General features: G+C 34.9%; 1 protein-coding gene across 1 annotated transcript in view; it reads left to right on the forward strand.

Moving 5' to 3' along the window:
• The first annotated feature begins 16,101 nt into the window (after positions 1-16,101).
• LOC150098900 (zinc finger protein 830) overlaps positions 16,102-26,305 on the forward strand; it is a 164,224-nt gene continuing 154,020 nt past the window's right edge. Inside the window, exons 1-2 of the mRNA XM_090404879.1 lie at positions 16,102-16,306; positions 20,886-20,985. Coding sequence (XP_090261005.1) covers positions 16,197-16,306; positions 20,886-20,985 — 210 coding nt within the window. The 5' untranslated portion in view covers positions 16,102-16,196. The remainder of the gene's footprint in view (positions 16,307-20,885; positions 20,986-26,305) is intronic.

Consider the following 26,305-nt stretch of genomic DNA (forward strand, 5'->3'; position numbering starts at 1 on the left):
CGTATCTCTACCCCCTGATCAACAGACACAGCAAACTAAACACGAGAAACAAAATTCTAATCTACGAGACGGTGATTAGTTCCACAATCACATACGCCTCCCAGCTTGGAGTCATACCGCCAGGATAAACATCCTCAAATTACAACGACTGCAAAATTAATGCCTATGAATGATCCTGGACGCCCCATGGTTCGTCAGGAACGTCAGATCCATCGGGACACTAATATCCCTAAATCTCTTCATTACTACGCTTCCTAGCAGAAAAATTCTTCACGAAGACGTCTACGCATCCAAACCATCTGATACAACAAGCCGGAAACTACGACAAAAAAGACCACTGGAAACATAAAAGACCAAACCGCATCCTAACACTCAGCGACGACATTTAACCATCCCTGCCTCCACACGGCGAGCAAAGACGCTCACAAACATTTTCCATCACTTCTTCCGAAACAGAAAACAGGAATATAAAAAGCGATAAGCGTCACCCTCTGAGCCAATAGCGTTCAGCGTTCAACCTACTCCCTATCAGTAAATAAAATCTGTTAGCTGATTATTATTTTAGTATGACATACAAGTTCAGATATATGCTTCCGCCGTTTTTCCACATCCTTAATATGTTCTCTTATGCCAATCTTTTTCCGAGCGTCCTATCTGGCTGACATAACGGATGCAGCACATAGGCAAAAATTTTAATACACATGTGGTCTCTGAAGAAAACGAGACTGTTTTGGTGACCTCATGGAAATTTTTCCGTTGTTGTGTTTATAAACATACTGATTTAACACCTTACCACTCTTTGTATTATGTATATTCCTTTATCTGTGAGAAACAAGCGATAGCCTTTTAAAGGGCACTTAAAAGAATACACATATATATCCTGATATTAAGCAGTGATTGTTAGTTTTAAATTAGAAGCCAGATAAATTATTTCCATTATCATTTTGATGGTATTTGATATTATGTATGTGCTCTATCCTAGAGTGCGTTTATGGCATCTCTTTTCCGGGAAGGGTAACAGCGTAATGTAGAATAGAAAAATATCAATGTCGAATTTTTTCTGTGAAAAGTGATCTGATTGGATCACAGACCAAGAGTAGAATATGCAAAAAAAAAAAAAAAAACCGAACGTGGCCTGTTTTGTTCAAATTCCAGGTTAACAATTTTGATTTAAGGACTACAACAAACTCTTGGTTAATTTTTTTATTAGTTTATTAGGAGAAATGTTCCATGTGTGTGTGTGGGGGTCCATTCTCTTAGGCATCTGTTACTGTTACCAGGAATTGAGAAGACATCTCTATTTGATTTAGATGCCAACATTTATTCCTTAAAAATTGCTTTTTTCTCCCACGATGAGTCTTTGACTCCATGGAGGCTTTTTTATAATAATAATAATACTAATAAGATTAAGAGCCTGTGTAGGAAGTACAGGAAGATGGTTTAATGTTAAATCTGGTGTTAGACAAGGATGTACTGTTGGATCGTACATCCTGGCTTTGAATCCACCATCTTGTTTGGACTTTATTCTTATTTAAATTCTTCGGGGTTTTTTTCTTATTATAATTACTGAACTTGCACTCATTGTACTAATCTGCTGATGTATGTCTGCTACATCATCAGTGGAGCCCCTTGGCCTATAGCAGCAACCAATTTTATATTTTGTCCTATTGGCCTGAATCTCACATGAGATTGACTGAAACTGCCATCTACCCAAATGTTGTTGTTGTCTGCAATTCATCTGCTATCACCATCATCATTATGCCGTTCCCTGTCCTGTCTTCTCTATCTGCCCTGAAAATACTCAATGTCTACATTATGCAATCAGGTAATGCATTCCACTCACCAGCCACTCTCCATGTAAAGAAAATCCATGTATTGTAATGGGTCTAGATATTCAAAAGGCATTTGACACAGTTAGCCACCAATACCTGTTTGAAACACTAGATCGAATAGGAGTTGGAGTAAACTGGAAAGAAACGATTAAGCTTTTGTACAGAAACGCGGAAAGTAGGCTGATCATTAATAAAAATCTCTCAGCCTCTTTCCCAATAAAATGTTCCATCCGGCAAGGAGACCCACTATCCATGGCTCTATTTGTTCTAGCCCTAGAACCACTCATTATAGCCATTAACACAAACAACAATATCAAAGGAACACATATACAAGGAGAAAGTGACGCCAAAATTTTGGCATATGCTGATGACGTCACTTTAACACTAGGAACACAAAAATCCTTGGACACAACACTCAAAATAATAAATGACTTCAGCAAAGCCTCAGCACTGAATGTGAATCTGGCAAAATCCCACTGCAAAATAATTGGCAAGTGGGAAAACCAACCAAGGATTCCTTCACGAATATAGGTGAATAATTACATACCAGTTCTGGGCATCAACATCGGAAGCTCAGAATCACACGATGACCAGTGGAAAGAACTCCATGACGGCATAAAGAAGAAAATTAATGCAATGCGCCCTAGACAGCTGTCCGTCAGAGGAAGGGCCCGGGTTTGCAACATCTACTTAACATCTCGCCTGTGGTACAAGATACACAACACCCCGTATCACGGAAGGTGGGCCGAAAAAATACACAGGCTATGCGCTACATACATCTGGGGCTCACAGTATGAACCAATGGGCAGATCAACACTCTTCCATGAAGTTGAAGCTGGAGGTTTAGCATTGCTAAACATCCATCTGAAAACTCTCATCGGCAGGGCAATAACAGCAGCCCGAGCACACACAAAAACCTATCATGCCTATGCGGCAACATTCTTACAAAAGTGTTTGCCGCATAGGTTTATAAGCTCTCTTCCAGATATAAAAAAACAAGCCCGAGAATGTTCAAAGAAATAGCCGAAGGGTACACATATATAATGAAACACTCAGATACCGAAACCTTACTGACAATTAAACCAAGAAAACTATATAAAACATTAAGTCAAGTGACATTCCCACCTCCCCAACACAGGGAAATAAGAAAAGGAGAAATTAGGCTAAGTCCAGTGCTTAGCAAAGTTTTCCGACTTCCAATATCACCAAAATACAAAACATTCTTCTATAAAGTACACCATGCCTGTCTCCTCACAAAAATGTGGTGTGTAGCAAAAAAAATCCCACTACAAGGCCCAGCGAAGTGTCATTTCTGTCCCGACCCAGAAACAATATATCATATTATGATGTTCTGTAGCAAAACGTCCACAGTATGGAACACCATACAGGAATTCCTACATAAGACACAACCATTCTCTGAAAACACATTATTTTGGTTGGAAGACCAAAAAATGAAAAAAACAGAACTAATAATCATAATAATAACAATGTATGCAATATGGTCCCACAGATGTGACAAAATATACGGAAGAGACACCAGACCAGACATACTAGCAAAAATTAACAATTATTTAAAGGAAATTATTATAAACACTACACAAACCAAAAGCATAACAACACAGCAATGGAGGAAACTCGGCCTAATTGAAGAAGAAGAAGAAGAAGGAAAAATAAAACTTATACCGATAATGGAACCCCCGTAGTTAGTGGTAGACAATAATGATAACCCACTATCTGAACAAAAGCATAATCCCAGACAAAGGTGCTGTTAACGTAGGCTCATTCGCCACAACGAGAGGAATAATGACAACAAGATATCAAATCTAATAAAAAAAATAAAATAAAAATAAAAAATTGAAAAAAAAAAGTATATATGTATATAAAATAATTAAAATAAATGAATAAGTAAAAGTTTAAAAAAATAATAAAAATATTAATAATAATATATAGGTACGCCTATATATAAGGGATAAGAATGTTATATATATATATATGTATATCTAATTGTGTAAAAAAAAAAAAAAATGAAAAGTAAATAGCAAATTACTCCTTAAGATAAGTCAACTACTCTAGTAATAATTATGTAGATTAAGATATACTACCAGACATATGTATATGTTCTTGTATATACAGACACAAGGACGGTAGAAATGTCAATTGTAAGAAATGCAGATAACATAAGTTCATAACATGATAATAACCCAAAATGTTAATAGGATATATTATCCATTTATAGACCTGTAACTAATTCTGCAATTCAGAAAACTTTGTATATAAGAAACTACAGATTTACCTCTTAAGTTAAGCAAACAATATAATGTTAAAGCAAGATGGAATTCTTTTTGTAAAAATAAGAGTGCCTACAAAAAAATAAAATCTGCATGAGATATAGAGATACTACCAAAATATATGCATATATAAATGTAAATAAATACATAAGCAATGTATGTATTTTAAGAATAAGATGTGCATTTAAATTAAGTTAATAAAATAGTCATCCAAAATATGTGAACAAAGATATAAAATGAAGATATATGTAAAACGAATTGTACATATGGAAAATGTCAATGCTAACATATATATGTATGTATGTGTGTGTGTGTGTGTGTGTGTGTGTGTGTGTGTGTGTGTGTGTGTGTGTGTGTGTGTGTGTGTATGTATGTATATATATATATATATAAACGAGAATAGACTGATCTGATAATGGAACTTATAAATGGACTGAAATCACTATGTAACATATACCAACAAAAATAACAGCTCAAGCAATTCAATAGGACAATAAGGAAAATAGAAATTGAGCATGTGATGTTGTATCTTATTTAAACAATGATTGTAAAACAGGTGTCATAAGTATATTGTAACGAGTAAATGAAAATGCCTAACAGAATTAGCAGCCTATGTACAAATTGTAAATAGCTGTATATATATTTATTTTTAAATGTACACAGCTGCTGTTGTTGATACAAATAACCTCAGTAGAAGTAGCCTCAAGAAATGTGAATCAAAATGTCAATTAGAATAAGCATTCTATGTACAAATGTATATATTGCAAATAGTTGTATATATATTTATTTTGATTGTACATAGATGCTTTAGTGTTAATAAAAATATACTGAGTGGATGTGGCGTTTGCACACCACCGCGCTTGGCCACACGAAGGAAGGTTTGGTTTCGAGTCTAGTCGGCGACTAGAGAAATTTTTCTAAGCCTTTTTTCGACCGGTTCCCGAGTTAGTCGATCTCTGGCACGGGTAAGCAGGTTTTTCCTCCCGGAAACTCGGGTTTTTCGTCCTGTAAACTAGAGAAAATCTACCGTAGAACCCACATTATTTCAGACATTAAGTATATTGTGTTAGGGTCCACGAGATAGCGGCACATTTGATCCGTCTCTCTTCACTGCGTACCGCTTAATTAGTGATAGCCTTAGGCCATCTGTCTCTGATTGGTGACCAGTGGAGATTGAACTGCCCACTCAGACTCCAAAAAGTTAGATAGGGCTAAAATGGCCTCGCCTACTCCCGTATACGGGAATAAAAAGGCGTTAGCTGATTTTTTTTTTTAATAATAATAATAATACCACCATTGATTGCTTATCGTTTTGTTTTTAGTACACGGTCGAATCAAGAAAGATTGTTATATTCTGTTTCTGAGAATTTAATCCTAAAATGTTGTCCATTTTAAGAACATCCATGAGAGCCTTTACTTTTGCTGTAGATATATATTTTTAATAGAATTTGTATAATTAATCAAAAGATCTGCTATTTTATATTATATCTGCTGCATCCCTTGGAATATTATGTAGATGCTTTTCTATAATTCCCATGATATTCACTTTTGATATAAAATTCGGCCTTAACCCAAAATTGAAACCAGAAAATACAGAACGCTTAGTTCTAGAGAGAGAGAGAGAGAGAGAATGTGTTGAAGAGTGGAACAGAGATTTATCCAGGGGAAAGTTTGTTTGATGGTTCATTTTCATTTTCTATTTTTTTCTCCACACATTTGAAGTATAAATTCCATATTTCATGCGGTTGAATACATCTATTCAACCGCATCTTACGCCAATAGTTCGAATGCCAATTGTAAACGATAATCATGCAGGCTTTTGTCTATTTCAGAGAAATACTAGCTTAATCCTAGTCATTATTTCTCGTGGGAATGCAAATCACCATTTTTTTTTCTTTTGTAAATTGGAATTAGCTAACCCTTTTTTTTTTTTTCATTTACAGGAAGTGGGCAAGATCATTTTAGCCCGATCTAACTTTTGAAGACCGAGCAGAGAGTTCGATCTCAACCAGTAGCCGATCAGTTATAGATGGCCCAAGGATGTGATTGAATATAAGCTTCATCCGATGAACAGACAAGTGTTGCCATCTCGTTTACCCTAACGTGATATGCCAGTCTGTAATAGTATGGGTTCCATGCACCCTTATTAAATACACTCTAATGGGGTAAAACCTTATTCTCTTACTCTCTCCCCAATTATGTATTGAGAAATTTCTTTGGTGTCAATTTTAGTTGTTAATCCTTTGATAATTTATAAGTTTCTATCATGTTTAAATTCCTTTGCCTGTTAACCAAAACACTTTTAATCTATCCTAATATGAAGTATTCCACAGATCTGCTGGTGACTCGTCTCTAAAACCTCTCAGCAACATCCTAATCGCTAAGATATCCAGGTCACTTGATCTGTGCATTGTAGTCAAGATATCTCTGAGTCATAACCATAAAAAGAGGGATAATAACCTCGGAATATTTACTTATTAGTGTCTTCTTAAACATCCAAGAAATTCTTTGAGCTATTTTGACAAATTTTGCAACATACCCTCTGAACTTCAACATCCTCTTCACTATGACCCACAAATCGCTAGTCTCCATACGCCATCAGTATGATACACAGTATGTAATCTTTTCATCCTAAAGTGCATAACCTTATATTTTGAAACATTAAATTTACAACCATTATATTTTTCACGCAATTCCAAAGAAATATTATCCTTGAAATCATTCCCTCTCTCATTAGTATACAAATGAAAAAATGTTCCTCTAGTACACAGTCCCCAAGGCACTCCATTAGTCACTCTCGTTCACCCTGATTCTACTCTATGCTACTCTATCCTAGGCTATTCTCTGATATCTGTCTGTCAGCTCTCCTTACCTCTGCCACCAGCTTCATCCATCCATTTTCATTTGCTCCAACCAATTTAATAGTTTGCCATGCAGCATACTGTCATTCTTTACAAAATCCGAAAGTATTCTTTAATCTAATTCCGGTATTACTTTAAATAAAATATGAATAAATTAGTAATAGGGGAGCCTGTGTAGCTCAGTGGATGTGGCGTTTGCAAATCACCACGCTTAGCCGCACGAAGGAAGACTTGGTTTCGAGTCTAGTCGGCGACTAGAGGAAATTTTTCTAAGCCTTTTTTCGACCGGTTCCCGAGTTAGTCGATCTCTGGCACGGGCAAGCAGGTTTTTCGTCCTGTAAACTCAAGAAAATCGACCGTAGAACCCACATTATTTCAGACATTAAATATATTGTGTTAGGTAAGGGACCACGAGATGGCGGCAGATTTGAGCAGTCTCTCTTCACTGAGTACCGCTTAATTAGTGATAGCCTTGGGCCATCTATCTCTGATTGGTACCAGTGGAGATTGAACTGCCCACTCAGTCTCCAAAAGTTAGATAGGGCTAAATCGCCTCGCCTACTCCCCGTATACGGGGAATAAAAAGGAGTTCGTTGATTTTTTTTTTTTTTTTTTTAGTAGGTTTGATCTACCTTTCACAAACGTGGTGATCTCCATATATTATCTTATTCCTATCCACCCTATCTTGAATAAAAATTCAGGAATGGGTGGAAAGGAATACTTTATTGATTAAAGTTTCTGAGGCACTATTTGGTCTGTACAATGAATTAAGAAGGGCTATGATGGCAAACGATTTCATTTCATGCGCTGTATAGAAGAAATAGATGCCAGTTTTTGGATGTGTTGAGTGAGTTTAAAGGAAGACTGGATTTATATAAGAGGGAAAGCCTATACTTGAATGCGTTTGGTGTCAGGAGTCTAGAAAAACAAATAAATGGTATGAGACCTAACACAGAGAGTGAGAGAAACTAAATTATAAATGGAGAAATGGTGAGAATGGGAATGTAAGAGTGACAATGTTGTATAACTGTGCTAATGACGGGATGGGCTTTGTCATCGAAATGTTGACGAGGAGAGAACGATTTTGATTTTGTGTTCCTCTGGTTCGAATCCATCAAACTTGTGCAAAGATATCTACACATATAAGGCACTAGAAAGAATAGAGATCTGCAAGTTATCTAACTGTGTCAAGCAGACTGCAGACAAGAGTATACAAAAGAACATGCAGGTAGATTATTATGTCTGTAAACGAATGCTACGAGCCTACGAGTATCAGAAACAAAGACTGAGTGGGCAGTTCACTCTCCACCTGTAGCCAATCAGAGATAACTTAACCAAGGCTTTCACTAATTTAAGCAGCCGCAGTGGAGAGAGGACTCAACAAGTGCCATCTCGTGGTCCCTAACCTAACCCTAACACAATACTTTTAATGTCTGAAATAGCGTGGATTCTACGGTCGATTATCTTGAGTTTGCGGGACGAAGAAACCCGAGTTTAAGGGATATAAAACCAGCATTCCTGTGCTAGATAACGACTAACTCGGGAACCAGTAGAAAAAAGTCTTAGTAAAAGTTCCCCTAGTTGGCAACTAGACTTGAATGTCTATCTTCTGGCGGTTTAATGCTGAGGAGTGCAAACACCATTTCCACTGAGCTACACAGGCTCATTTCCTTTTAGTCTGTGTAGCTCAGTGGAAGTGAAACAATTAGTGCAAAAACTAATCGAAGAGGGAACATCGTGGTTTAAGTTAGAGATGAAAAGTTTAGTGGGGAAAAAAGAATTCGAATTTTACAGAAATCTCTAAAACAAATCAATCATCTCAGTTTAGGAAGAATATGATACTATATGAAACAAAGTGTACAGTGAGATATAGAAAATCAAAAAATTATATTTGAAAAACTACTCCAAGGAATTAGAACAGGATTTTGATGGCATTCAAAGAAAAATCAGAAGCATAATACATACTCAAAAGAACGAACTAAATGAAATTAGAAATGGAAAAATTATTTTCAAAAAGCTATGCAAAGAAGAAAACAAAGATAACATATTCGATGATAATTATGTGAATTACGAGGACAATGTATCTTTTAAAACAAGAGAAAATATATTGAACGAAGTATTAAGGAACTTAAAAACAGAACATGAGCGTAAATAGATAACACAGAATAAATTATAAATATATAATGGGAAACACCAAAGGAACTATGGCATATTCTAAATACAGTACCTCAAGAAAGAAAAATTCCCAGTAACTGGCGAAAGAGCTTAACCACGCCAATCATTAAGAATGGTGACAGGACAATTCTACATGAACGTGACCGAGTATTTTGCATATAAGTTGCGTAAGTGAAGTTTATGTTCATCTGTATAAAGGTTTCTAATTTAGCGCCTGGTATGTGTATTTTTAGAATTTCGAAAGTAGCGGTATCTTACTTAATAACACCATGGTGTATCCACTGTTTTGCCAATGTAGCAATTCAGAGCAAAATAATATATGATGTTTTTTGTTTAGTCCACTCTGTGTTATACTACTGGTCGTTCATCTAATCCAAGCTATTTGTGTATATCGTGGATTAAATTTATTCATTATTATTATATCCATTATACTATGCTGGGTTTTAATTAATCGGCATCCATGGGGAAGAATGTATCCCACTCAGCTACTCGCTTACTGCAGATAATTTATATAAGCCAAAAAAGTAAAATCTAAAATCCGGTGACAATTCGAATGTTGTTAATCTCTACGCAGAAAATATATACTTCCATTTGGACAATTCTGCATATTCACAGACCACTCTCTGAGCATGAAAGCAACTTCTAATCTCGTTATTCATTTCCATTTTCTTTTACTTCCGCTCTGTATGAATCATTGCTTCTGTTTAAAAAAAATAGGACCTCCTCGCTAATTTATATTGTTCAATCAAATCTTTCATTCTTCTCCCTATTTGTCTTCTTACTCCATACTTGAATGAAGTGGCACAGTCTAAATTCTCCCCCAAATTTCTTTATCTCCTAGGAATTCAAGGGAACAGATTTACATAAAATATTCACACTGTAGCTTTATCAAGGACACATATAGGAACTATAACAACTTGGTTTGTACATGTCGATGCATTCTTAAACATTGTAATGATCCGTTGTGTTCATCGAATACTACTAAAATGCGGGTCTCAAATTTTGGTCTTTGTCGATTATTAATTCTAAGTCGCTTATCTCTTCTACACTTTCAATGAATCCCACAAACTGAATACAAAACATTCCGTTGCTGTGTTTCAAATTAGAAACCTCATTTTTTTCAACAATAAACTGACTGTGCCAACCATAAGTTCATTCAAATGTCCATTTAGGAAAGAAAAAACTTTTTGGCAGTGCCAAGAAAGGCTAACTCGGTAAGTGAATGATGACATTCCAAGAAAAAAGTTCATATATTCAGCGACTAGAAACAAAACCTATAACTGTTTTTCTTGGAGTAGTGAAGGGAAACGAAATGGAGGGAAGGGTTACACAGGTGCCCATAAATACAGATCCAAATATTTACTAGTTTCTAACATATTACAACTTGATCATGAGGGTTTTTTTCTTTTCTACTTTCTGGCAACAGATTTTCCCGGCAATTTTTATAATATTTCGTTTCATTTAACATTGCGTATCCACTTCTTCTTCTTCTCTTCCACCATCTATGTGGATGATGACTAGGTTGAATGAACTCTTTCCACCTGCAGAAGTAAGTGGAAAGAATTTAATGTCTGTCCCTGGAGAGTCCGAACAATTCTGTCCAGTTTGGTATCACTTGTTGTGATTTCGTTTTCAGATCCTCTTTTATTTTGTCTTTCCATCTAACTCTGGACCGCCCTTTGGATCTTTTACCTTCCATCTCTCGGGGGGATCCTGTAACCCCTAGAGAGCGCGTCCCCTGGGTGGCGGATAGGGGAGCCCACCGTGTGTGTGCGAGCATGCGCGTGCGTGCGTGTGTGTGTGTGTGTGTGTGTGTGTGTGTGTGTGTGTGTGTGTGTGTGTGTGTGTGTGTGTGTGTGTGTGTGTGTGTGTGTGTGTGTGTGTATATATGGTGGGGTGGTCTGAATATACTGAATAAGGACTCGTGGACCAACAGGGCCATCAAGGGGCAATCATCTTGATTGTAAGGGAAGTGGCACTCCCATGGACCTCTAGCTGGATCTATCCTCTCCTTCTTCTACTTTGAGGAAGATGCACTTACTTTATTCTTTCCTATAAGGCCTTATCAGCCAACTCTTCTTATTTTATGACCCTTATGCTATTATAGTACTCCAGGGCCATGGGGTCTTCTCATTTCTGGCCTTACAACTATGCCCTCTCTATAAACCTTACTGTAATTCTTCTATAATCTACTTTTTCCCCTTCAATATACCCTATTCTTCCTATGGGCTTAAATTCGGAAGAAGGCTAGTTCAGAAGCCTTAGCAGTCGTACCACTGAACTATTCCATCGTCAGGCTAGTCCCCCTGACATTGAGAACATAATTCTACTTGTAAGCTGACATAAAAAGATAATCGGATTGAATCTATGGGAAACGACCCTGGAATGGAAAAGGTAAAACAAAAATGGAAACGGCAAAATATAATACACATAGCAAATTGGAATGTAAGAGAAATAGCATATAAAGAAATAGAATTAGACCAGTTATTAAATGAAAGAAATTTCAAAATAGCAGTAATCACTGAAACAAAAAAGAAACTAAAAGGAACTATGAGAACTGAAAATTTTAATGTGATATACAGTGGAGTCGATAGAGACCAAAGAGCATAAGCAGCACAATGATTTGGATTCATAACTCCCTTTCAAAAAAGTTAAAACATTATAAATTATGGAATGAAAGAATAATAGAAGCTAGAATAAAAATAGATAGAGGCTTCTTCTTCTTCTTCTTTCACTCTGCCTTATCCCATGTTAAACGGGGTCGGCGCACCAATCTTTAACCTTCCTCTTCCAAGTTCTCCGGTCCAGAGCATCCTTCGGACTCCATCCTTTCTCCCTAAGATCCTCTGTCATCTTATCCCTCCACCTGAGCTTGGGCCTGCCTCTTTTCCTCCTTCCCTCCAACTCCATATACTCCACTCGTTTACCAACATACTCCTCACCCTTCCTCTCAACATGTCCAAATCACCTCAGCCTACTTTCTTGTATCTTCTTGCCATTTGGTCCCACCTTAACCGTCCCTCTGATGTAGTCATTCCTTATCCTGTCCTTTGTCACACCACTCATCCATCTCAACATCCGCATCTCCGCTACTTCCATCTTCCTCTCCTGTGCCTTGGTTATATGCCACGTCTCCGCACCATGGAGCATTGCCGGCCTCACCACCATCTTATAGAGCTTTCCTTTCCTCTTACAGCTCAATCTCTTGTCGCACAGGACCCCGCTCATCTTCCTCCAATTCATCCAACCGCATGTTATTCGGTGCTGTATTTCCTCATCCAGGTCACCATTCCTCTCGACAACCGACCCAAGGAACTTAAATTTCTTCCCTGAAATGAGCCTTTCACCCTGGAGTCGTATGACGACATCCTTGTCACTCCCCGTTGACATATATTCAGTCTTCACCCGGTTAATTCTCATTCCGCTCTTCTCCAATGCCTTTGTCCACTCTTACAGGGTATTTTCAAGCTTCTCTCGGGATGATTCGCATAGAACAATGTCATCGGCAAACAGCATGCTCCATGGTGCCTCCTTCTTGACATCCTCCACTAGTACATCCATGACCAGGTCAAAGAGGTAGGGGCTCAGAGCTGACCCTTGGTGTAGCCCTACGACAATAGGGAACCCTTCTGTCATGCCGACATTAGACCTGACCTGAGTTTCTGTTCCTTAAAAATAGATAGAGGCTATTTAACAATAATTGGTTTATATGCCCCAAAAGAAGGAAGAGAACAGGATAATATTGATTTTTGTAATCAGTTACAAACATATATAATAAAATAAATAAAAATTATTGTATAATTTTAGCAGGAGATTAAATGCAAGAATTGGAAACACGAAAATTAATAATAATATAGGAATACATTGGGAACACACTCTAAACAGAAATGGTAAAAAATTGATTGACTTTGTAGTTTATAATAACCTAAAAATAATGAATTCCTTCTATAAACATAAAGACATACATAAATATACTTGGGCAGCAAGAGGATGGAAATCAATATTAGATTACTTCATATTAAATGAAAAGACATCAAAATTTTCACTAGATGTTAGAGTTCACAGAGGATATGAAATAAGCAGTGACCACTTCCTTGTTAAAATAAAATTAAGATTACCACCTAAATGGCTACAAGTAACAAGAACAGAAAGAAAAATTGAAACATTTGTTTATAAAACTAGACTATTGAATGACACAAATGTACTAGGCTATATAAACAAAGAATTAACCAATATCTAGATAAAATAAAACAAAATGAAGAAATAGAATGGCTTAATATAAAAATGATACTAAATGCAGCAGCAAATGAAAGCATTGGAAAGACCCAAAAATTCAATACAAGAAAAAAAACTGAAGATCTGGGATGATACACAATCAAAGAAATAATCAAAAAGAAAAAAGAAGCCTATCACAAATGGTTAAGCAGTAAAAGATTAGAAGATGAAATAAAATATAAAAGAATAAGAGCCATAGGTAAAAGAGAAGTCAGAAAAAGACATAGAGAATCATGGAATAAATTTGTTTCTAATTTAGAACATGATTTATATAAAATAAGACCCAATGTATATAAGATTTTGAAACACTTAAATGCAGATACAAAGAAAACATAAAATTAAACACTGAATTGAAAGTAGAAGAATTTCTAAATTACTACGCAGAACTGTGGACAGACAAATATTTAATAAAAAGACAACTGGCAAACAATTAATGAAAATGAATTGACTGAAGAAGAATTCGAAATCAGCCTGAAAGAAACAAGAAATGGACAATCACCTGGAGAAGATAAGCTAGGTTCAGAACTATATAAATATGCAGGAACAACACTAAAAGAAAGACTCTTATTATTTTTGAATAAAATTTACTCAACTGGTATCCCCCCCCCCAATAGAATAGAAAAAAGCAATTGTGATTCCTATCTTTAAGAAAGGTAATAGAGATGACCCTAAAAACTATAAAGGTATCAGTATATTAAATTCCTGTTACAAAATATATAGCAGAATCTTAAATAGTAAACTAATGAAATATTCCGAAAACTTTATTCTAGAAGTACAGAATGGATTTAGAAACGGACAATCATCTATAGACCCGGCCTTTTGCCTAAAATTAATAATAGAGAAAAGAAGAGAATATAATTTAGAAACACATATTGCATTTATTGACTTTGAAAAAGCATTTGACAAAGTTAAAAGAAACACATTAAAAGAAAGACAAATATCAAATAATATCCTAAAAGCTATCACAAGTATATATGAAAATAATCAAATACAAATAAGATTAAATCACGAGCTATCAGATACGAAAGAGATAAACCAAGGGGTCCGACAGGGATGTCCCCTCTCAGCAACTCTTTTTAATATCTACTTAAATGAAATAATAATAAAATGGAGTAAAAATTTACATCAAGGAATTAAACTTTCACCTACAGTTAACTCAAACACCCTCATCTTTGCAGGCGACCAAATAATAATTACAAATTCTGAAGATAACTTACAGAAATCTATTTTAAATCTAAATGAGATATCCAAAGATTATGGTATGATAATATCAACGGAAAAATCAAAAACTATGGCCTTTAAAGGACAAGATCCAGCAAGAACTAAAATAGTATTAGATAACAGGTGAATTCATTTAACTACCTAGGATGTATGATCACATATGAAAATGAAAAAGATATAAACATAAAAATTGCAAAATATTTAAAAATAACAGGTGTAATTAACTCTATATTTAAACCAAACCTAGTTCGAAAACAAACCAGGCTAAAAGTATACAATACATTAGCCCTACCAGTCTTAATGTATGGAAGCGAAATCTGGACAATAAAACAAAAAGACAAACAAAGATTAACAACAGCAGAAATGAAGTTTATGAGAAAAACTGCAAAGTATACCCTATTTGATCCCAAAAGAAAGGAAGAAATTATGAATGAATTAAACCAAGAACCAGTAATAGAAAAAATTAAAAAATATAAACATAAATGGATGGAACATGTTCAAAGAATGAAAACAGAAAGATTACCAAACCAAGCCTTAAAGTACAAACCATTAGGAAAAAGAAAACCAGGACGTCCTCTTAAACGATTCAACGATTACTTCTAAGGCCGGAACATGCCATGCTAGGCCTAAATCCTTGATACGCATGATGATAACCTTCCATCGTTGTATACAGGACTTTATTTGGTAATCTTTCTGTTCTCAGACAAACGCAGTCTTCTTTCTTGGATTTTGTCTATTATTGCTATTTCTTGTTTTAGTTGTTTTCTTATGTCTTCGTTTCTTAGTCCGTCCAGCAGAGATATTATTATTATTATTATTATTATTATTAAACAAGACCTCATGGAGTCAAAGACTCATCTAGGAGGTCCTTTTATCTCACACACATCTCATCATACCGGGTCTTCAACACATTCAAACTCCTTGCAGACACCACACTCTCAGGCAAGGCATTCCAATCATTCACAACTCTGCACGAAAAAAACCTGCCTCTCACTCCTCTACTCACACCCTCTTTATACAGTTTCCAGGCATGACCTCTGGTTCTTCCCTGATCTCCCACTATTCTCTGTAGAACTTCTCCACCATTGATCCTATAACAACCCCTTACCAACTTGTAGGTCTCTATCATATCTCCCCTCTTCCTTCTCTCCACTAGACTCTGCAAATTACATCTTTTCAATCTTTCCTCATACTCGACATTCCAGAGGTCAGAAACTACCTTAGTAGATACTCCAAGTAATCTTCTTAGCCAACCCATTTCAAAAATATAAATAACTAAATCAGCCAACCCATTTTAGTAGTTAATAATTTTTCTCTTCAGCTTTTTGGAGATTCCAATTTGCGAGTAAAGTGCTCGTTTCGTTTGTTTAGTACAGAACAGATTTAGAGGGCGTTGCGGTCTCGTCAAAACAATGTTGCTTATTCAATCCAAATGTGTAGATTAATAGTTGTAGTTAATGTTGTTCATTTCTCCCTCGATTGTGTATAATTTTACAATAAAGTAGATATTTTCTTTTGTTGTACTAGTGACTGGCTACATAAAAATGTCTACATCAAAAAAAAAAGTTAATCAAAGTGACCTTAGGAAACTTATGCAGGAGCGGAGAACAGCAATGAAATCTACAGATAATAAAATAGATTCACCGTTAGCAAAATATCCTTTTTTTAAATATATATTGCAGGATTGCACGCTGAATTATTATTATTATAACGCAGGTCTCTGCCTTCATGGTGTCAGGAAACTCATCTTGAGAGATCCATTATTTTACACACTAGCCATGTGAAGTATGAAAGTGATAATGCCTGAACATATTAAAAATGAAAATGGTGCTCACAGTTTTGGGGCCCAGATAAGTAAAAAGGCTTTCACCTCAGTATCTTGGTTTAATCAATCCTTTGTCTTAAAAAAGAAAAGTAGGCAAATGCCACATTAAAAAAAAAATAATAATAAATACATAACTGGCAACTCATTAGTGAAAATATTGTTATTATTTTTTTTTCATTATTACTCCACATTCACTGGTACCGCATTCTGTTCATTCACTACTCTACAAGCTAAAAATCTAGTCTTCACATCCTTAACGACACTTATACAGAACTGCCCAGATCACCTTGTTTTCTCATTTAAGTTTTAATTTAGTGAGACTGCAAAAAAATCTGCAAGAAACCTAGATTTAGTGAGAAGGTGAGGCCGGTAAGCAAGATGGTATCACATTATGAAATATGCTGAGAGGAAGATGTGGTTTGCAGAGCTTAGTTAATAGGAGGTGAGGAGATATGATAGATATGAAGTTGGTGAGAGAATTATTTAAAGTAAATCTTTTTGTAGATGAGAAGGGAGAAGAATAAGGGGGGGTAATTTCTGGAGGTTGCTAATTTCAGCAAGGATATGAGAAGTGGCATTTTCTCATGGAGAGTTCTGTGCAGGTGATGAATGCATAAATGTTTGATGAATTTGAAATCAGGTATATTTTGGGATGTTTTGGGACAGTGTGGAAGTCTTGCTAATGTAGATTTGCCAATCAAACCAAATGTCAATTTTTAACATTTACAGAAAATGTGAAATACAAGTTGAGTATACAGGAATACATATTAATCATATACATATAGTGATAAATAAAGAATTTATGCACCAAGAATTTTTTAATATATATATATATATATATATATATATATATATATAAGGTAAAACAAAACATAGACTGCTGAGAAGTTGGCAAAATCTTCATATGTATTGCTTAATAAATAATCCATTATTTTACATTCCATTTCCCTCCAAATTTCATATTCAACCATGAAAAAAGAGACGATTTGCAGAAAAGGATTGTAAAAGGTTGAAACTAAAACCATGTGTCTGTGGAGTAGATCGTTCAGATCTACTCCACAGACACATGGTTTTAGTTACAACCAGTGCTGTCACAACTCCACTAAGCTACAAAAATAATGGAGGCAAGTTTGGAGGGCAGCAGAAACCAGTAAATCAGCAGTATGCCAACCAGTGGCACACTCGGGATTTAATGTTGGGGGGACTGAGCACTCAAGATTTAATCTTAGGGGAGGGGTAAGTTGAGTGGACGATTTGAGAGTAGACACTACACATTGCATACGACCTATGACTGAGCATCTGCAGTGATCGCCAATACACGATACCCGTGATCTTCTCTGGCCAAGCTTGGGCAAATGAAGCATTACTTGGTCCACCCGAGCACTACTTCGTTCGCCTTGAATTTTAATTAGGAAAAGATTTTTGGAAAATTTTCTAGTGTCTTTTCTTTTTTCTTTTTTTTGGGGGGGGTAGGAGTGGCAGGACCCCTTGCCCCCCCTGGGTGCGCCACCGATGCCAACCATAAAAACATTATTATTATTTTACATATTTTCTTGAATATAGGGATAGCAAACTAGTGATGCTCATTTCTATCTCCAGCCTGCCACATCTTGTCTGCTTTCCCAAGAAATGAATCACAGCTGTCATTTGTTTTAGTCACTAAACATTATACTTTCTTTAGTCATTTTTCTCTTTGACTCTTTTGTCGGAAGTGAATTTACATGATTACTCTGCTATACCATGTCAGAAGATGTTTAGTTTAGAAAATCCTCTTTTTTCATCTTCTTTGGCAAAAATCTGTTTTACTAGATTCCTTTCCTCTCTCTTCCTCCTTATCTAATGCTGCTAGTTGCAATTTTTTTTAATTTCCTTTATTTAAATATTGATTTTTCCTAGTCTAGTCATCTTCATTTAAATGTATACAACTACATCTACCTTTCCTTTTCCAATGCTGCACAAATACAGGAGATAGAGCCGCCAAAGCATTTGCTATCATCATTGATCTTATAAAAATCATTCACATGCCTGCGTGAATACCGATAACATGCTGCAACCATATTTGATTGCATTCTCACTTAAAATCATTCTAAATTTAGCTATTGCCTGCCCTTTAGGCAATTCAGGTTAGAACCAAGTGTTGATTGCTTCTTCCATGTAGCAGCCATATAGCCATTGTAATCTGCATGATGTCTAGCATTATAAGAAAGTTAGTGGGATCAGCTTGATGAATAATTTCTGTGCTTCATTTCCTTAATTCGATTATTCTTTCATCCTCTGATCCAGACATTGACATTGAAGCTCCCATAGATATAGAAGCACTCATTCTGCATTCCACCTGAATCTTATGTCTCTTAGGTTGCTATGGAAAGTCTTTTGTCATCTGCACTTGTCAGATGATGACAAGTGCAGGTGATAAGGCTTAGAACATCTTGAAAACTCCCTATTCTCCTCAATACAACTTTAGCCTTCCTTCTGAGTACACTGCTTGGTTGATGTGTTTGCCATCTGGCCACACTCAGAAGCATCTCTACTGACTTTTTTTTTTTAACTAAAATCAATAGCCTGCACCCACACATCAACTTCACCATGGAAAAAGAAAAGGACAGAAAATTAGTCTTTCTGAACATTCTCCTTTCCTGTACCCCATCTAGAATACTAGTGTCTGTTCATCATAAGCTTACCTTTACATTGATGTGATGTTATTTCCCATTTCCACCACGTTTTTTTCTGACATGCTTCCAAATTATCTGAACCATTATGATCCCAACTGTTGGATTCCTCAAGAAACCATTTTTCTTGGCCAACTAATTCTTCCTGTGTTGGTGTACAGCTGTGTTTCCCAACATGGGGCATACACCCCCATAGGGAGGCAATTTGAATATTTTGAGGGGCAATTGGAAAATGATGTTACATTCGTCATCTCATCACCGATATAGTCAAAAAATCACCTTTGTTGGTGATAAATTGATGTTGCAACCCTATTTTCCGAGAAAAAAGCTGTCAACGTTAGCACAGTAGTCAACATAAATACAGTATCAAGAAGAACTCTCAGAAAAGCAAAATGATGAAAGTTAGAACTTTATTAGAACTTTATTCAACATAAAAGGAACAATGGTATGGCTTTGTGACGAGACAGAAACGAAATACCGAAATGCAACTAGTTTTGCAAAAAATTACTATTGTCCTTCCTGTCGTCATATTTAGTTGAATGTGGCTTTAGGGATGTAAATGACTTGTTGTTGACAAAAAGAAATCACCTGAATTTCACAAACCGTGGGGATCTGAGATTGAATTTGACAAAATTAGTACCTCAAATAAAAAGTCTCTGCAGCAGACATCAAGCTCAAGGATCACATTAACTTGGATTTTATTTTTCCGAGTTCAGTTCGATTTATGTTTTATAATATACAAAGTGTAATATAAAATTTATATTCATTGAAGAAAGTCAAATTAAAAACAGTTTTACCTATGTTCATTTTTTATTTAAAGTACCCATTTATATTATACTTTTTTTCAGAACTTGGTTGTTATGGCTATTATGCTGGGGGGGGGGCATCAAAATCTTTGAGCCATTGAGGTGGGGCATGATCCAAAAAGGTTGGTAACTATTGGGGGTACAGGAATTACATGAAAGCATCAGAGAATTTTCAGCTCTGGACTAAATTTGAAATGACTCATGTGTGATAGAAAAATGCAAGCATTTTATGACATTCAGAAATAGGTATTGTCACTGGATTAATGTTCATTTCTTAAAATTGATTTTCCAAATTAAGGCTGTAATTTAAGAGGGTATTAAAATATTTGGTAATTCTGAAATAAATATTTAATACAGTTATTAGATATATGAAGAGCCAAAGCTTCAATTCGGCGACATATGACTTGTTTAAGTTACATCCCATATCGTTTCTTAGCCAAATAAGAAACTCAAAGAGTTTCATGCCGAATATAGTAGAAACTATATAAAGTTCAGTGATTCCAAGCATAAGCAAATACCTTTCATGCCGAATATAGTAGAAACTATATTCGGCATGAAACTCTTTGAGTTTCTTATTCGGCTAAGAAACAATATTTAATACAGTATTCTAATTTTGTTTTACAGTTGACATCTACGAGGCAGAAATCACATCTATGCTGATATAAACGTTTTTTGCTTAAAATCACTCAAGTAATTATCTCTTAGTTTGCCCACTATTTTTTTTTTGTGTAAGGGAGTAGCAGAGTGATAATGGACTATTAGAATATATCATAGTCCCAGAATTTTTGACAATTTAAATTTTGAAATAACAGTGCTGTTATTTCAAAATTTATTAATAAGACTTATTGTTATTAATAAGACGTATTATCTTATTGTGTGTTTTGTTCAATGTACGTTTAATAAATTCATCTGTATTTCTTAACCACATATTATATATAACAGTATAGGACAGCTCACTTGCATTGTCTGTAATATACACATTAAAAATGAAGCATTGTGGTCTTCACATCTTTTAAGTAGAAATCACAAAGAGGTAAGTTTCTTTTAGAAATATTATAGTTATTGCACCCTCCATGGAGTCAGCAGACTCATCGGGAGGTTCATTCAAGTAATATGTTGAATTTAAAGTTCAACATATCATATTGAACTTTAAATTCCTTAACACTTCCTTCACTCACAACACATTCTGGTAATGTGTTCCATTCATCCACAATTCTCCATGTAAAAATCTACTTTCACATCCTTCTTCACCACATTATTACACAACTTCCAGGGATGGCCTCTGGTTCCTGTCAGCTACTTTTTTTATAATTCCCTCTGTTTGATCCAATAAAATTCTGTTACTAACTTAAATATCTGTATCATATCACCTCTTTTCCTCCTATCCATTAAATTCTGTAATTTATATTCCTTTGACCTTTCTCTATAACCAACATTCCAGAATCTTAATATTGCATTAGTCACTAATCTCTTGACCTTCTCAACATTTCCACTTCACAATGAAAACTAGATAACCAACTCTGAGTCCAAGCATTGTCTGACCAGTGCTTTATACAGTGGCACAACCTACCCCCTTAATATATATCAGTGTACTCCTTATAATTGTGGCAGTGCGATGTGCAGTCTTTGCAACACTTGCAATGTGCTCTCCTCAACTTTGGTCTGCAGTCACTCATCATTCCCAGATCCCAAATTTCATCCACTTCCTGAAGCACAGTTTTATCAACAGAGTATTATATTAAAATTAAAATATGTTAAAACTACAACCCCACTCCTTTTTCTAAGCTAAAAGGGAAACTGACATCTTTCTTGCATCATCACCAAACTGCTGAAGATCCTAGTCAATCCACATGAAATATAATGAAAATAGTTATTGCTATTTTAATAAAATAGAATCAAACATTTGTCTACTTGAATATATGTAATATGAATTTTTCCTAATTTGAAGAGATAATTTCTGTTTTTTAGTTTTTTCCTCTTTAAGTCGAAGAGTATTTCATATATAGTTTTATATTTTATATTGTGACATATGAAAAATCAGAAAATGGTGTTTCCATTTGAAGTTTTTTCCCAGCAATCATTTGGAAAATTACCACATTTGTACTTGGATTGCATCCTCACCACCTTTAAATTTTTTTGTTTCTTTCATGCTTTTCTGTGGATTATGGTATGTCTATAAAAGCTATTGTTATCTTCAAACTATTTTTTAAAAAAGTCAGTATTGAAAATGGGAAGTGCATATTCAAGAAATTATTTTTTCCTGTGAATATTGCAGTTAATGTGCTTTGGATACTGTAAAATCTTATATTTTATCACAAAAATAAAAAATAAATAAAAATAAAGTTTTCCATTCTGTACTTGATCTGGAAACAAGTTTGCATCAAAGAGACAGTATGGCACAATTAAAAATAATGAAAGTGTTTGAATAAAAAACAACTGACTATTACTTGTTTCTGATTTCACATAACTATGAAGAACAATCTCTCGAAACTTCAGTATCCTTATAATATGTATAGAATTTATCAAACCTCAGCATTCTTATAAAGAGCATTCATATTCATTATAAGTCTCATCATGAGATCCTGTAAATTAAATGGAAGAATAAGTGTTTGTTGAAGATTTATTTGTTCATTTTTCTGAAACTGATGTAATCACGTTTCTACAATCAGACTTGCTCATCTACTTGTCTGTCCACAGTAACATAATTGTCTGGCTCCATCTTGCTGAAACCACATCTTGGGTCTGTCATTTACTGCAGGGCATAGAAAATTTTCAATCATTGTCTGACATCACTTCCAAGTGACTATTCACTGCATTACCTTCATCATCATCTTGAAAAAAGCAAGGCCAGAGAAAGAGGAAAAGTTGAATGTTTTTCTCAGTCCTAGCTGAAATGGGTCTCCCTGATCATGGTAAGCCACTTACAGAACCCCTCTTGCTGGAAATTTTCAGTCAAGCAACAAATCATTGTTTCCATTTCTGACATTAAAATGGTGGTGATATGCTCTTTTGCAATTGCACAATTTTGGTTCATTGTTGGGTTATGAACTTTTCCATGATTAATTTCCCAAACAAATACTGAAGAAATAATAATTAAAAAAGTTATTCACAATTTAAACTCTTTCGTGAACTTATGGGCCATCCTGCAGTATGACCGTTTATTAGCTTCTTAATCACTAATAAACCATATATGTTGTTTATGAGAGCATCATATATATTGTTTTTAATCAATCTTATAAATGTGCTTTACACCAGCGCTTCCCAAACTGTGGGCTGCGGCCCCCCTTGGGGGCCGTATGTTTTGTTGAGGGGTGCCATGAAATAATGAAAAAAAATTTAAAATGTTTTAAGACTAAGTAGATTTTTTTTATTTTAAAAGAAATGTATTTAACTTTTATTATATATTATTTCTTCTTTCATTCATATTTGTAGATTTAGGGACTCAAAAACACACGTGTTGAACAGATTATTTTATTAATTACAAATAAAATAAAACTTGACGTTTCGACCTCTATATCGAGGTCATCATCGGAAGAATACAACTGTATGCAGAACCAAGCTACATGCTCATGCTTTCTATACCAGTAAACTAAATCTACGTAGTTAATAAATCTTTTTTCTAGCCTGACCTCTAGTGATAGAAAAGAAAAACAAATGGAAAAAAAAAAATAATAATAATAATAATAATATATATATATATAAAAAAAAAAAAATAAAATAAAATAAAATTAAAAAAAATATATATATATATATTATAAATAGATAAATGCAACTACAATAAACTGTTAGAGTCCTGTATTAATATTCTGGATAGTTACAAAATGATTTCTTTCAGTTGCTATTGAATGTTCTAAACACTTCACCAAGTCACCAGGTTGTCTTCTTGTAGTGGAAATTTTTCTAATGCTAGTTTAGGATGTTATATAGGTTGTAGATGGGTCGTCCACATTCTTGAAATGGTGAGGCCATCATTTTTGTTGAGATTTGGGTTGTGTTTGAGCATTTCACAAGACTCTTTAAATTTTCTCTCAAACCAGGTTTTGGTGCGGTGTAGGGACTTGGTATTTTTCCAGTCAATTCTATGGTATGTTTGGAGTGCATGGTCAGAAAGGCCTGTTTTACCGAAGTGGAGGTATTTAATGTGTCGTGTGTGTTCGTCTTGTCTGATTGCGATAGTTCGCCCTGTTTCCCCTATGTATGGTATGTTACATGTGCAGTGTATTTTGTATACCCCTGTGCTAGGTGTGGAAGAGGATCTTTAGAGGAACTGAGTAGGTGTCTTAGCTTATTTGGGGGTTTAAAGATGGTTTTAATGTTGTAATAATGTTGTAAATAAAGATCCTCTTCCACACCTAGCACACCCAGGGGTATGCAAAATACACTGCACATGTAACGTACCATACATAGGGGAAACAGGGCGAACTATCCCAATCAGACAAGACGAACACAAACGACACATTAAATACCTCCACTTCAGTAAAACAGGCCTTTCTGACCATGCACTCCAAACATACCATAGAATTGACTGGAAAAATACCGCACCAAAACCTGGTTTGAGAGAAAATTTAAAGAGTCTTGTGAAATGCTCAAACACAACCCAAATCTCAACAAAAATGATGGCCTCACCATTTCAAGAATGTGGACGACCCATCTACAACCTATATAACATCCTAAACTAGCATTAGAAAAATTCTCACTACAAGAAGACAACCTGGTGACTTGGTGAAGTGGTTAGAACATTCAATAGCAACTGAAAGAAATCATTTTGTAACTATCCAGAATATTAATACAGGACTCTAACAGTTTATTGTAGTTGCATTTATCTATTTATAATATATATATATATTTTTTTTTATTTTATTTTATTTTTTTTTATTTTTTTATATATATATATATTATTATTATTATTTTTTTTTTTTCCATTTGTTTTTCTTTTCTATCACTAGAGGTCAGGCTAGAAAAAAGATTTATTAACTACGTAGATTTAGTTTACTGGTATAGAAAGCATGAGCATGTAGCTTGGTTCTGCATACAGTTGTATTCTTCCGATGATGACCTCGATATAGAGGTCGAAATGTCAAGTTTTATTTTATTTGTAATTAATAAAATAATCTGTTCAACACGTGTGTTTTTGAGTCCCTAAATCTACAAATATGAGTGCTGATCACCGTGCAAACCCTAAAAGAAAGAATTATTTCTTCTTTGTTATTTTTTATATTTTAATGGAAAAATTCACACATTGGTGTTGGTTCACAAACTTTGCTTCATGCGTATTTCGGCGCTTAATGAATATTAGTAAATATTGTTTATTCATATGTTTCATTTCAAAGCAGTGGTTAATTGTATTTACTTCGAATGCTCTCCAGGGAAGCTTCAAATCTTCCTGTCCCTTTCATCACCCGTTTGTAATCAGGGACTGTCGATATTGATTATATACATATCAAAACTCGTTTTATATTATCACTGTCATCCGAGCTAGTTTTCTGTTACCAATAAAAGTTTCGCATATACTTCACACATGAAAAAAAGCTTAAACAAGTTCATGTGGGGAGATAGTAACTCGCTTGCAGTGGTAAACAACAGGCCCTCCCTAACAGCCACTATACTGCAGAGGCAATAAAAACAAGTACTTTTATTATGCCAGTGAGTCTGTGTAATATATTTCTCAACAAATAGTGCAATTAGAGACAACTGGGATAAAAACATACTAATTAATGAATCACATGTCCCCTCATACAGAAACTATGCTGTATAGACTGAAACAAAACCATATGTTGCATGGGCAAACACAGTATCTAACTAAAAACTATTGTTATTAATTAGATGTGTGTGTGAGTTCGATTTCCCAAGGCAACAATAAAATTCAATGGAACGTGTTAAAATTCGCAAAAGTGTTAACACTAAGTAATATATATATATATATATATAATGAATGTTATGGCAGTTTCACATATGGAATTCGGTTGAAGAGAGTTAGCATTTCAACTCAAGTGTCAGCTATGCTTTTATCTTTCGGTTGCGCGATCTTTTGTTAATACCGCACCAATCATATGCATGTTTTAATAACCTGCCTTTGCTGTCTGTTTCGCGTTAGGCTTAATTACCATAAAGGGAGAAAAGTCACAAAAGAGAAAAATGTTCCTGGTCCGGGGATTCCCTTATTCAGGTAATATTCACTAATTTCATGTTATCAGTCTGTGGTGTGCCAGTATCGGTAAGTGGTGATATTATTTGATCTATTCTACGTTAAAAAATTTTACCCTGAGATAGATAAGCGGCTGATAAAAAATAAAAAAAAATTCCCGCGAACAATCAGAAGAAGCAGAAACAGACTAAAAAAAAAAAAAAATGAC

Source organism: Typopeltis vanoorti, chromosome 15 (assembly GCF_054136105.1).
Source record: "Typopeltis vanoorti isolate ZY-2024b chromosome 15, IOZ_Tvanoo_1.0, whole genome shotgun sequence".
NCBI classification, from domain to species: Eukaryota; Metazoa; Arthropoda; class Arachnida; order Uropygi; family Thelyphonidae; genus Typopeltis; species Typopeltis vanoorti.